The sequence below is a fragment of the Mauremys mutica genome, chromosome 9, assembly GCF_020497125.1.
Source record: "Mauremys mutica isolate MM-2020 ecotype Southern chromosome 9, ASM2049712v1, whole genome shotgun sequence".
In the NCBI taxonomy this organism is placed as follows: Eukaryota; Metazoa; Chordata; order Testudines; family Geoemydidae; genus Mauremys; species Mauremys mutica.
The window spans coordinates 72,244,440-72,257,731 of record NC_059080.1 but is presented as its reverse complement, the minus strand read 5'-3'; the positions used below and the strand labels follow the sequence as shown (position 1 = coordinate 72,257,731).

Here is a 13,292-nt window from a genome sequence, read left to right as displayed (position 1 = left end):
TGTAAAGCCCATTATCTAAACATATTTAAGTTGTGAATTTTTTTTTCTTTTTTAAAAATAAGTGACAATGTGGTGTTCTGGAAATGCAGTAAAGAGAACCTGGTAGTAACAAATAATTAGTGATATAAGTATTGCTGTCAGTTTTTGCACTTATCAGCTTCAGGGAACACTGGTGCATTAATAGCTAAAGCAAATTATTTTGCATAACAATATGGCTAAATTAACATATTAATGCTCACAAGCTGTTCAATAGAAAATATTACTAAAAAATGTTACCTTCAACTTCAGCCTCCTGAAGAAGAATCTCTTGGAAGATTAGAGCCAGTAGGAAATGCACCCTTATTGGCATTAGTCCACAAAATGAACAACTGTCTCAGTCAGATGGAGCAGTTTCCTGTCAAAGTGCATGATTTTCCAAGTGGAAATGGAACAGGGAGCAGGTAAGGATTAATGCTCAGGTAACCCCTTTTTGCTGGAAGTTGCTGGTTTCTAGCACTTGTCCCAATGCTGGTAAAGTTTCAAGAGAACAGAAAACTTTGGCCTCTCTAAAAGAAAAAGGGAGCAATTATGCAGCTGGCATTTGTCTTCAACTAATAGTTGTAAGTATAACCATAGTGAGTGAACATTGAAGCTGGAATCTCAAGAAGACTATTTTAAAATATAAACTATAGATGGAGGTGCATAATACTTACATGCAAACTTTTAAACTGAAACTCTTGAAACTTGCTTTGTTTCCTGCATAAAAAGTTGGCATGTTCATGGATTAATTCTCTTAAGCCTAAACTGAAGATTAGTCAGATGAAAATGGATTTACTGCTATGTGATAAATCAATATTTTTCTTCAAGTGCTGGTCCCAGTGAGTATTCCACCATGGGTACATGTGCTCAGGAGCTGGAGAGTTCTGAAAACACTGTCGGGTGGTCTGCATATCTGCCATGACTCGTCTCATGCCTCCAACCAAGGAGATAAAGGGTGGGGCAGGATGGACCCAATGTCTCTCCAGTTCCTTCTCACATCTGCATGGTCTGGGGCAGAACCTCTGGTGTCCCAAGCTTCAGCTTTGTTATCTCTAAAAAGATACTTAGATATTTGTAAATAGTTTTTATATTCTAGGGTTTTAAAGATTTTGTTGTTGTTTTTGTTTTAGTGTTTGAGTGAGGTTAGTCCATTTCCCTGACCTGGTGAGCACACCTTTCCCTTCCTCCCTCCCTTCTTCCATACCCTGTTTGGATACTGAACTATGCCCACAAGTCCAGGTTTCAAAATTTGTGCTTCCTGCCCACTGTTCTTCTCAATCAGCAGTTACCACCAATGCTGCTTGTACTGCTTTGGGGAAGCCCATGTCACATCAAGGCTCAGTATTTGCCATTTGTTCCCCAGCTGTGCCCAGGAAGGGCAGGAGCTTTGCCTTAGGAAGCACATAATGTAAAAGGCAATGAGGCCACAATCTGACCCATGTTGGGGGATCGGTCCCCATACATTAGTCTGACTCAGCAAGGCGTGCGCCTCCTGCCACAATGTCCAAATCAGGAGTGAAGGAATCTACTCACATAGATCCCTCAGCAAGGTCTTTTCAGGAGAGCAGGACGTGTTCTCATAAGTCTAAGTCTTCCTCCAAATCCACATAGAAAAAAATCTAATCCAGCCCTGCAAAAACCAAGCACTAGCTCAGCCCAAGAGAATTGAGTATGTCCTAAGTCTTGGAGATCTGATAAGAGAGCCCACAACTCTAGGGCTCCATCAGCACTGGTTCACAATCTGGCAGTACCGGTGCCTCCAGCACTTCCCTAGCACAAACCCCAGGATGTACTGGCACTGACAGACAGATAGCTCAGAGCATGGTTCCATATTTGTCTTCAGTGGTTGTGACACACTCTCTATTGTGGCTCCAGTAGTTTTGGGTAACCAGGATCGCTCTCACTCTGGGGAAAAGCCAAGACCTACAGTCCTCCTGAGGCCATCTTAGCTCTTCCAGACCTGGAGTCTCCCACTCCTTTGGGTCATTCCCTTTTGAGAGAGGTTATGACTCCACCAGGGGAGCCAACCTTTGGAAGCAGTATGTCTCCCATTCCATCTTTGGGCTATGATTTCCCTCCAGTGGTACTGTCATTGAAACTGGAATCTGTTTTCGCCTTGTTGGGAGATTCTGAACCGCCTGATGAACCATTATGCTTTCTTTCTCCTCCAAGACACACCTTCCCAGTCTGAACACCATGGTCGGCTTGGGACCAACTTCCATCTCATCATCTGCCTTGGAACCGTTGGTATCCCAGGCCTTGGGGGACCACCACAACCCCCATTCAATCCACCCTATTGGCCATACTGAGGGCCATGGGACCAATACCATCCTGCAGAGTTTCTGGTCTTCTAGAGAGTTACCCTTCCCCTTCGCTTTGAGGGGACAACTGGAGCTGCTTCTGGACCCTTCAAAGGAGGAGAAGGAGTAAGTGGCAGTTCCACTGGATCTGATGAGATTGCTGTTTTCATTGCCAGATGAAGTGATGACTTGATGTCTCCATCTTCTCTCTCTCTTTCCCCCCCCCCCCCCCCGTGACTGTAAATAGTGCCAGGAACTCTCTTGCAGAATAGCAGGGCAGCTGCAAATTCCTCTTGAGGTTCAGGATCCTCAACACAAGCGCTGGGTCATCCTTTAGTCCTCTGGCTCTAGTTGAATAGCACTCCCGGTTAACAAAGTCATCCTGAACCCAGCTAGAGTGGTCTGGCATACTCCAGCTACTTACACCCCTACTGCTAAGAGGGGAGAGAAACAGTACTATGTCCTAGCCAAGAGAGTGAAATTTTGTGTTCTCAACCTACTCCTGATTCTTTAGTGGTGCAAGCTGCCACAAAGATCTAGGCAGCAACACTCCTGTTGTACCCCTACTGATAAGGAGGGCAAGCATCTTAACTTATTGGGAAGGAAGGTCTCTTCTTCTAGCCTCTAGTTCAGGATAACAAATTGGAAACCAGGACTGGCTAAGTGAGACTTCCTGAACTATTTGAAATTCATTGACTTTACTGATAGCTCCGTCCTGCTGTGGGATACTCATTTCCAGGCTCTCATAGAGGGAGACAAAATGGTTGCCAGGATTGCTCTCCAATCAGCAGATGTGGCTGATGTATCTTCCAGGGCAATGGTTACTGCCATTATCATGCGTAGGGAGTTATGGCTCCATGTTTCGGGGTTTCCCAGAGTGGGTCCAGAACATCGTTGAGAACCTGTTTAATCAGAAGTCCTTACACACTTTTTAAAGGACTCCAAGCACACCCTCTGCTCTTTGGAGGTATATACGCCTGCCACAAAGAGAAAATTCCACTGGCAACGATACAAGCCTAGGCCGATGGCTGAGCAGTTCTTCCATCAGAGACCTTATGAACCATGCCATAAGAGTCAGAGAGCTGCAGTGGATTCCTCATGCCAATCCAAACCCTCAGCTAAACATGGTTTGACTGGAGCTCAGGAGCTGCAAACAACTGAATGCAACACATCCCAATTCCCACATGCCTTTTGGGGGTTGTCTAGCACTCTGCACACAAGGAGTGCAATAACAGCAGACAAATGGGTGCTCAGCGTCCTCTATTCCAGCTATCCAATAGTTTGTACCCCCTCCAGAATCCTCTTTCCCATCTCCTCTCAGGGCCGTTCTCATGAGAACGTTCTCAGACAAGAAGTGGAAACGCTTACAATGAGGAGTGATAGAATGGGATCCTCTTTAGTTACAAAGGAGTAGTTTTTACTCAACATATTTCCTAGTTCCCAAAAAGAGGCAATTGCAGACCTGTTATTTTTGACCTCTGCCATTTTAACTGCTTTATTGGCAAACTCAAGTTTCACAGGGTCACGTTAGCATCTATAATTCTATCCCCAGAAAAAGATGTGGCTTACAGCTCTCAACATGAGTGACTCCTATTTTCAGGAGGACATCTATCCCGCTCCCTGACGCTTTCCCAGATAGATAGTTGGCTATTTTCACTTTTAGTACAGAGTATGCCTTTTCCTCATTGCTACCACTCCCAAGATGTTCTCTGTCATAGAAGCCTATATTAGATATCATAGTTTCTTTCCTTACCTCAACAATTAGCTCCTTGTTGCCAGGTCATGCCAAGACCCCCAGGCATCTACTTCGACAATGCTACAACTCCTGTCCTCTCTGAGTATGAGCATAAACACCAAAAATTCCCTTCTCACCTCTGCATGCACTTTGGACTTGATCGGGATGCCCTTAAATTCCATCACTGCAAGGACTGACTTGCAGAGGACCAGGATTTAGTCTGTGAACATTACCATAGATCAGCTCATAACCAACACCAGAGTGCCTATCAAGACCTCGCTTCTAGGCCATATGGCCTTGTGCACGTGCATCATCTTTTGCAAGACTCTGTCTTTGTTGCCCACAAGTGTGGCTTGAAATTGTGTACCTGCCAAACTGAGAGTCCATTAGCACCATAGTGTGCTGTTCCTATCAAAGGGGTATAGTCCCTGTCATGCTGGAAGAATCCCCATCAGGTTTGCATCTGCGTTTCCTTCCTCACCTCTGCACGAGACAGGATGATCATTACAGGTCCATCCCTATTGGGTTGGGAAGCTCACATGGGCAACAGTACAGCGCAAGGTATCTGGACATCTTGAGAATTCAGGATGCATATCAATGTTCTACAGCTACAAGCAGTTTGAAGGGCTTGCAAATCTTTCTTCTGTTTAAGAACCCCATGCCCTCAGAATGTCAGATAACTTCACAAGTCTCTTACATTAACAAAAATGGAGGCGTGAGCTCTGCACCCCTATACACAGAAGCAATCAGTCTGTGGAACTGGTATATTGTCAGTTGGATTGCCCTGTCAACAGTCTACCACCCAGGAAACCAGAATACGTGCGGTCAATCACGAGTGGGAGCTTCACGACTCTGGGGTAAACAATATCCCTGGGGAGCCCCCACCACGGACCTGTTTATCTCCCTGACATATACTGTTCCACAAGAGTCCTAGGTCGACGTTCAGAGGGTGACAATCTTACTCCTTCCATCTGATCAGATCATCTGAACTTTGCCTTGCCTCCACTACAACACCTGCTTTGAGTTTTGCACAAGATTTGGCAGGACAGGTCATGAGTTATTCTCATTGCCCCCAAACTGGCCCACACAGTTTTGGTTCCCTAATATCTTATGCATGTCGGCTTAGGCACCAATCATAATTTCTGCATTTCCTGGTCTCCTGACTTGGGAACAGCAACATCAGGCACCCTAACCCTCTATCTAGCAGGTTCTAGAAAGGCTTAATCAGTACTTTTTCTGCCTATAAAGAGAGACTCCTCAATGGGACTTGAACCTTGTTCTCTAAGTACTTACCAAACCTCCTTTTCAATCATTAAAAAAAAAAAAAAAAGGTAATAATTGGAGATATACCAATCTCCTAGAACTGGAAGGGACCTTGAAAGGTCATTGAGTCCAGCCCCCTGCCTTCACTAGCAGGACCAATTTTTGCCCCAGATCCCTAAGTGGCCCCCTCAAGGATTGAACTCACAACCCTGGGTTTAGCAGACCAATGCTCAAACCACTGAGCTATCCCTCTCCCCCTTCTTGCTCCATGTCTGTCTTCTCCGCCATAAAGGTTGCATTCCTGGTAGATATCAGCTCAGCCAGGAGGACTGGGGAATTTGGGGCATTGATCATGGATTGTCCTTATGCATTGTTGCACTACATTCATACCCTAAATTCACCCCCAGAGTAGTCTTTCACCTTACTCAGTCTATCCACTTACCTGTGTTCTTTCCAAACCTCACGAACCCTCCGAAGAAAGGAGGCTCCATTTCCTCGATGTTAGACCAGCCTTAACCTTTACCTGCAGAAAATAAAAACAATCAGGAAATACCCTAAGCTAATTGCTGCCTCAGCAGAAAGGGTCTGGGGTCATGTTATAGTCTTGAAGTGAATCTCAAGCTATATTTTGCTCTATCAGCTGTCTAATCATCCCCTTCCTTATGGGGTAAGAGTTTTCCAGAAGGGCGCAAGCAACATCTATGGCATTGCTTCAAGAGGTGCCTCTATTTGATCTTTGAGACAGCTACATTTGCTAGATGGGCACAGGATTCCTCTGCCGATACATCTTTTGGAACAGCAGTCCTTTGTTTGGCTCTGCCACCTAAGACCTCAGACCCGTCTCCTTGTTTGAGTACTGCTTGTCAGTCACCCACAGTGAAATACACATGGGAGCCAGCACTTGAAGAGAAAGTTAGTTACCTTATAGTAACTGGACATTCTCTCAGACGTGCTCCCTATCTGTAATCTACTACCAGCCATCCTTTCCCCTGTGCTTTGGATCGCCTCTGATTCTCGACAGAGAAGGAACTGGTGAGGCGGTTGGTCCACCTCTCCCTTTTTCTCCTCAGTCAAAAGCATGAGGTGAGCCAGGGCGCAAGTGTGGACCAATAGACATTGCTTTCAGAATTCTCCAGTTCAGGGCACATGGAGCACATGTATACCCACATTGCAGGTTCATTGAGATGTGTGATCCCTGTTACTATAAGTTAAGTAACTTTCTCATTTCACTTTGGAAGAGTTAATTTTGTGATGTTTGTATTACAATGCTAATGTTTGTATTGCATAATCTAAAAGAAGATTTAATAGTCTTGGGTAATTATGCAGTTGAGTGACAGTTGCTCCCAATAAAACTATTTTAAAAACACATGTATGGAGAAGTTGGTATTGTATGTACCAGATCTGTCTTCTAAACTTAGTTTGAGGCAGATTATTAATGTACTGTAAACTTTAAAATTTATGTACGAGTCAGTCTAAGCCTTAAGGTTTTTGACTATATTCAATTCAGTTCTGTACTTGAATATAGCTACTAATGCAAGATCATCAAGCATTCATTGGCTGTCATAGATCTAATTTGCCATAATCTATCATAAAAACCTTAAAGGTAATTTGGTGGGAGTAATTACTAAATCTGGCAAGTTTAGTATCTTAGAAAATAAGAATTACACATCTTTTATTAATTACATCCTAATCAGTGCCTTTTATTATTCTCTTTTTGGAAACTACTTTACCATTAATGACTTCGCTTCCTATTGTCATACAGCATGTGTTAAACCTGTCAGTGATACGGTTTATGCTGTTAAAGACTGTGGCATAGGTGTCCAGAGATGGAAAGATTTTTGGGGAGACTTTTTACTGGGATGGGTGTGGAACTCTTTTTGAAAGTATCTCAGCTGTTTTTGGTCCAGGCTTAAGTGTTAGGAACTCCTTAGATTGTTGTCATTAGCAAAAACAGCATATTACAAGATTAACTGCTGATGGGAATTACACTTTTCAAGTGGATGATTTCTTCTTTTCTTTGGACATCTTTCTTGAGAGTAGGAGGAAATATGTGGAGTTTAATTAAATTTTAAAGCAAAATCTGAGATCCCAAGTTACTTTCTCTTTGGGGCAGGGACCATCTTCTTTTGTTCTGTTCATACAGTGCCTAGCAATTTCCTATGAATTGTGGAGTAAATTTTGCATTGTAAATGATGCATGTTTAATTTTCCTATTAAATTGCTCAGTTAATGCAATTTGACTAATCAATGGAGCAAATACAAATTTTATCAATTTCTGATTACAATAGTTGTAGGATCTTCTTAGAAAGGTAAGTCTAGCAGAGAATTGTCATTGCTAGATTACTAAGTACCTGGTAGACCAGACCTGCACCAAAAGGTTTGAAACTTCTGGTAGCTTCCGTTCCTCCACTATTACTTGGAGGTCAGGAACAGCACTAGAAGGCTTAGTGTTTCAAACTGCATGATCTGGAAGAGTGAACTGCAAATTAAATAAATGGAGAGTATATGGTATGGCAATGAGTAGAAAAACAGAAGATGGAGCATGTATCAAAACTAAATAAAGCAGATACTGGGGGGGGGAAACAGATGCAAACCAGTGGTGTGGGGTTGTTTTTGTTGTGTTTTTTTTTAAGTCAAGTTAAAGGCAAAACTGATTAAGGATAAAGTGAATTGATAAGAGAAATGTGCAGTACAAAACAAGAAAAACAGCAAAAAGTGTGAAAAATACTTCCATTTTTAAATGAGACTCAAAATTGAATATGGTGAAACCATGTCTGACTAAATCTTCAAATGTAAATGCTGAATGTTATGTGCCAAAAGCCGCATGTGATTCAGGCATCTGAATGGCCTTATCCTCTCCTTTTAGCATATGCAGCCACCACTGAAAATCAGATAATTTTATTTGGGTTTCTAATTTGACTTCTGGTGCTTGACTTTAAGCATCAGTTTTAAAATATTAGCCTCAGCCTTGATAGCTTACAATTTCTTAGTCTGTTTTCTAGAATGAATCAATTTTGAGCATGAACATTTGAAAGTTTCTATTATTTGTAACTGAACCTTGTGTGTATGTAATGATTATACAAATGAACAAAGAAAATAGAATAATTGTAGCAACTTTTTTCACAAATTATCTTGAGTTTTTCTCTCAACAGAGGATCCCAAGCTTTAAAATTTTTCAACACACATCAGTTAAAATGCCAGCTGCAAAGACATCCAGATTGTGCTAATGTGAAACAGTGGAAAGGTGGACCTGTGAAGATAGATCCCCTGGCTTTGGTGCAAGCCATTGAAAGATACCTTGTAGTTAGAGGTATTTATATCTTGATATCTTGTACAGTGCTGAGCAACCTGTTGGTGCTTAATAGATTTAGGAATAACCAAAACAGATAAGTCTGCATAAATCTCTTATCTGAGCATTATAAAAGTAAATGTCGGGGTAGTATTAAAGATAGAAGACAAATGTGTTCAGCTGTCTGGGTAGGTTTACTCACTTTGTAGCTGTCTAGGTTTTCTCTCCTAGAAGCAAGATTTTGTTTTATCAGTACCAAATCTTGCATTGCATGTAGTGTATGGTGCTACAGCTTCTCAATCATCCTACAGGCTGATGCTGTCCTCCTATATCTATCTGGCTAATCTATCTGTGGTGTATTCCTTCTAGTGTTGGTGCTAAGACCGAACATAAGACTTGCATCTCCTAAATGTTAATTCTATTTTAATGTGTAGCTGATATTTTAGAATTGATGAAGCAAAATGATATGGGATTAATACTTACATGTGTTATGAATAATCACTTATTTGCACTTCAGAATAAAGTAATTTAAGGACATGCAATTTGTCTTGGTAGGATATGGAAGAGTCAGAGAAGATGATGAAGACAGTGATGATGATGGATCGGATGAAGAAATAGATGAATCTTTGGTAAGTTGCTATTCTCTGTATAGAGTTGTATGGGGAGACTAATGAACCTGCTTCTTAACCTGTATTTACTTTGCTTTTATTGAGGCTGCTCAGTTCTTAAATTCAGGGAATGTGAGGCACAGACTGCAGTTTTACATTGGAGATCACTTGCTGCCATATAATATGACTGTGTATCAAGCAGTTAGACAGTTCAGTTTACAAGCTGAAGAGGAGAGGGAATCCACAGATGATGAAAGCAACCCTTTGGGAAGAGCTGGAATTTGGACTAAGACACACACCATCTGGTAAGCTGGGCAGAGGGAGCAGGAAGAATCTCTCTCCAAATTTTTGTCTACACTTTTTAAAAGGACTTGTATATATTAGGCCTCAAGACTGTTAAAGCATCTCTGTTGTAGGTAGCCTATAAGTCTGCTTTTTGATCACTGAGCAACTTACTTTGATGGAAAAATACTTACTTTGTAGAATACCAAATGCTGATTAGCACCCGTTAACATTCTTGGATATCAATCAATATCAATCCCAGCTGATGGAGTGGAAGTTGATTAATTGTTTGGAAATAGAAAAATAAAAGAGGGCTTCTCAAATGAAAGAAGCTAAATTAAGGGAAATACTCTTTTATCAACCTTGAGCAATTACAAACAATAGAGGAAAAATAGCCTGCTGCTCGAGGAACATTTTTGTGAGGCTTACAAGTATTAATCGCTTTGGTAAAGCTTAACAAAAAATGCCACACGTTTGTTTTCTTTCAATTTTTGTTTTGATTAAGGAATCTTCTGGTTATCCAGCCACATTGGGTATCAGTTGTATTGTCTCAGTTAAGGCTGTAAATTCCTTGAGGCAAGGGGCAGTCTTCTCTGTATGGCTGGTACTGCATGTAGCACACTGATGTTCAACAGTGTCTTTATAACTGTTTGCACCTACAGTGCATTGCAAAGTATTAAACTCATCAAGAACAAAGAACATGTTTTTGACTGATTGCACTTCCTCACTTTGCCTCTCTCATACAATACATGAAGTTGACCATTTGTTTACTACTTCCTTTCCCTTCCACCCCCCACCCCAATATGTTCTATTTTCCCTTATGTTCCAAAATTTGCATTTGGTGGCTCCGCCAGATGTCTTGTTTGTTACTGCTTAAACTTTGCCATTGAAATGAAATTCTGGTAACCTGAGTGAATCTACTGTTAAACTGTTTTTATTTTCAGGTCTGTTGTATTCCAGAACCATATTAATAAATGCTTTACAATTTTTAGGTACAAACCAGTGCGAGAGGATGAAGATGGTAATAAGGACTGTGTTGGTGGTAAAAGAGGAAGGGCACAAACTGCTCCCACAAAAACTTCCCCTAGAAATTCAAAAAAGCATGATGAGTTGTGGCATGGTAAGTGCTTGTCACATGGGGATATGTAGGATGATTTGTGACAAATAAAACATATTTTCTGTTTTGTATACCTTTTAATAAAAATTCTATATCTGTATATCTATATCTGTATATACACACACTTCCTGAATTACAATTTAGTTTATAGTCAGGTTTTGTTGTGAGTAACTGATGATAAAAAAAAAAGAATAGAAGCTAAAATTCAAACTGATAGAAGTGTAACTCATTAATCAACTACTTTGTTTAACAATAGAAATTATCTAGTTTTTTCTCTCCCTAGATGGTGTGTGCCCTTCAGTGTCAAATCCTTTAGAAGTTTACCTTGTATTTACACCGCCTGAAAATATAACCTTTGAAGACCCCTCATTAGATGTTATCCTCCTTTTGAGAGTTTTACATGCTATCAGTCGATATTGGTATTACCTGTATGAAGTGAGTAATACATTTAATCACTTGGAAGGCTTTCTGTAAATCAGTAGAGAACTGTCATTGCTAAAGGTATTGAGACAATATCATTTTGAAAAGTTCACTTGTGTAAAAACATTACTCTGCCATAACTAGATAAAAATCAACAGAGTTGAATGTTAGAGAATCATTTTTGTGTAAGATGTGGAGTACAAAAACTTTTGCAAGACTACAAAAATACAGCTACAAATGTAGGATAATAGAACTAAATATATTGCTATATTCTTAATTAAGGAACACGTCTAAAATTTTTAATGGCCATCTCTAATTTAAATAGAATTTGAACACTTACTTGCTATCCATACATCAGATAAGTGCTAATTACTGGGTGCTGAAACAAAAAGTGTTTGAGAACATCCTTGATGATCCCTCTATCTGTGAAATGATGGAATATCATGAGTGTGATGCCCTCCACCCCCTGAATTTACCCTCTGTTGGTAAGGTGATGGCTTTACTACTAGAGGGTTTTGTGATGTGCAGTCAAACTCCTTGATGTTCTCTTCTAAAAAGTCTTCAAATCTCCTCCTTTTTCCTCCAAACCAAAAGAGCAATACTTCTGAAGAGGGATGAAGGGAGTGAACAGTGGAGTTCCTTTGGACCTCAGGTTGATCAATCTTGGAAAGAACAGACACAGTAAAAGATCTCAAAGCATTCTCACCCAGCCTCACCAAAAAAAGCAACAAGTCCATTAAAAAGAAATTGTGTTTAAAAAAAAAAAAAAAAAAAAAAATTGGTATTTTCTGAATTCCAGTGCTTTTCTAAATAGAAGCACACTGTCTCTTGATCTCACAGAATGCAGTTTGCAAGGAGATTATTTCAACCACGGAATTTATCAACAGTAAATTGACAGCAAAAGCTAACAGGCAGCTTCAGGATCCTTTGGTAATCATGACAGGAAACATACCAACTTGGCTGACAGAGCTTGGAAAAACATGGTATGAAATGTCTGGCTTTCTACAACCCTTAACTTGACTGGTTTAATAAATCACTTTGCACTTTTACAGCTCAGTTATTTCCTCTTGCACAGCATACATTGCTGTGCATATCTAAAGAGTGAGAATGGTATTTGTAGAGGTACAGGAGACTTCTTGGGTAACATGGTGAGATATGGTTGGTTCTCAGCATGTAGTATTGCATGACTTAAATCATATTATTGTATTTAAGCAAACTTGGATTGATTCCAATTGTCAATGATAGTTGTGTGCAAATTTTTAGGTTAGTGTTCTTGAAAGCTTCAGCACTGTGATGACAAATGTAAGGCAAAAGAACCCATATTTGGCTCCTATTTGATATTTAATGCATTGTTTGGGACATATTTCTGTATTCTTTTCCTGCTCTAGGCTTAGTCAAACCATTAGGATAGATACTTTTATTTTCATGGCATTTTCACTTTTATTCCACAGTATCTTTATCTTTAAGCTCTGAGGAGCACCAGGAAGTTAAACCCCGCATGTCACTCGAATGTCCTAAACTGATTTTAAGATATTTTGAGATAAGGAAATAACTAGACAAAAATCCATGAAGTTGCAGTTTATAGGGGAATGTGTAATTTTATGGTAAAAAGAAAATACTATTTGAAAACCAGTCTGTTCAGAACTAGGGTTAAGTTTAAGAAATCCAAACAGTTGAAAGTATATGGTTAGCTAAATACCTTTTTAACTCTGTCCCTGTAATAACATGAGAAATGGGAACTGAAGCAACCATCTCTGGTCATAACAGGTGACAAAAAAAACTGGAATCTGAATCATACAATAGTCTTATTTAGCTTAAAAAAATACAGTCCTCAAAGTAGTTTTGAAATTTGACTGACATAACCCAAAATAATCTTTCCCCATTGCGGAACATAAGGAGACGTGAATTATTGAAGTAAATCAAACTGTGTGTGTGTGTGAGAGAGAAAAAACAAAAACCAAACCTAGTTCTAGATTATAAAATGGAAAGTAAATCAGAAAGGTAGTGGAAGACTAAGCCTACTCTTACAAATAATTTAATATATACATCTTAATACTACTCACCTTGCCGGTTCTGAAAGATGAATTGTAATGTCTTTTGCATATTTGTCTTCCGCAAACTGCAGATTTCTTAAAACCCCTCTGAAAAATGAGGTAGTAGTAGTTGATAATGATATAATTGGTGCACCAATAAAGTGACTTTCCAAATTAAGACATCCAGAACCTTGGGCTGTGGGCTTTTAAAGTCCTTGACTTGAAAAT

At 40.1% G+C, this 13,292-nt stretch overlaps 1 protein-coding gene across 6 annotated transcripts in view; it reads left to right on the top strand.

The window, feature by feature from the left end:
* The window catches only part of TRIP12 (thyroid hormone receptor interactor 12), a 165,618-nt gene that overhangs the window by 114,008 nt on the left and 38,318 nt on the right, over window positions 1–13,292 (top strand). For 4 of the 6 annotated variants that reach the window (XM_045031304.1, XM_045031301.1, XM_045031302.1 and 1 more), the window contains 7 exons: window positions 289–440; window positions 8,453–8,625; window positions 9,160–9,233; window positions 9,318–9,517; window positions 10,487–10,614; window positions 10,895–11,046; window positions 11,872–12,014. In XM_045031304.1, coding sequence (XP_044887239.1) covers window positions 289–440; window positions 8,453–8,625; window positions 9,160–9,233; window positions 9,318–9,517; window positions 10,487–10,614; window positions 10,895–11,046; window positions 11,872–12,014 — 1,022 coding nt within the window. The remainder of the gene's footprint in view (window positions 1–288; window positions 441–8,452; window positions 8,626–9,159; window positions 9,234–9,317; window positions 9,518–10,486; window positions 10,615–10,894; window positions 11,047–11,871; window positions 12,015–13,292) is intronic. The other 2 variants (XM_045031305.1, XM_045031303.1) reach the window with 1 other exon arrangement.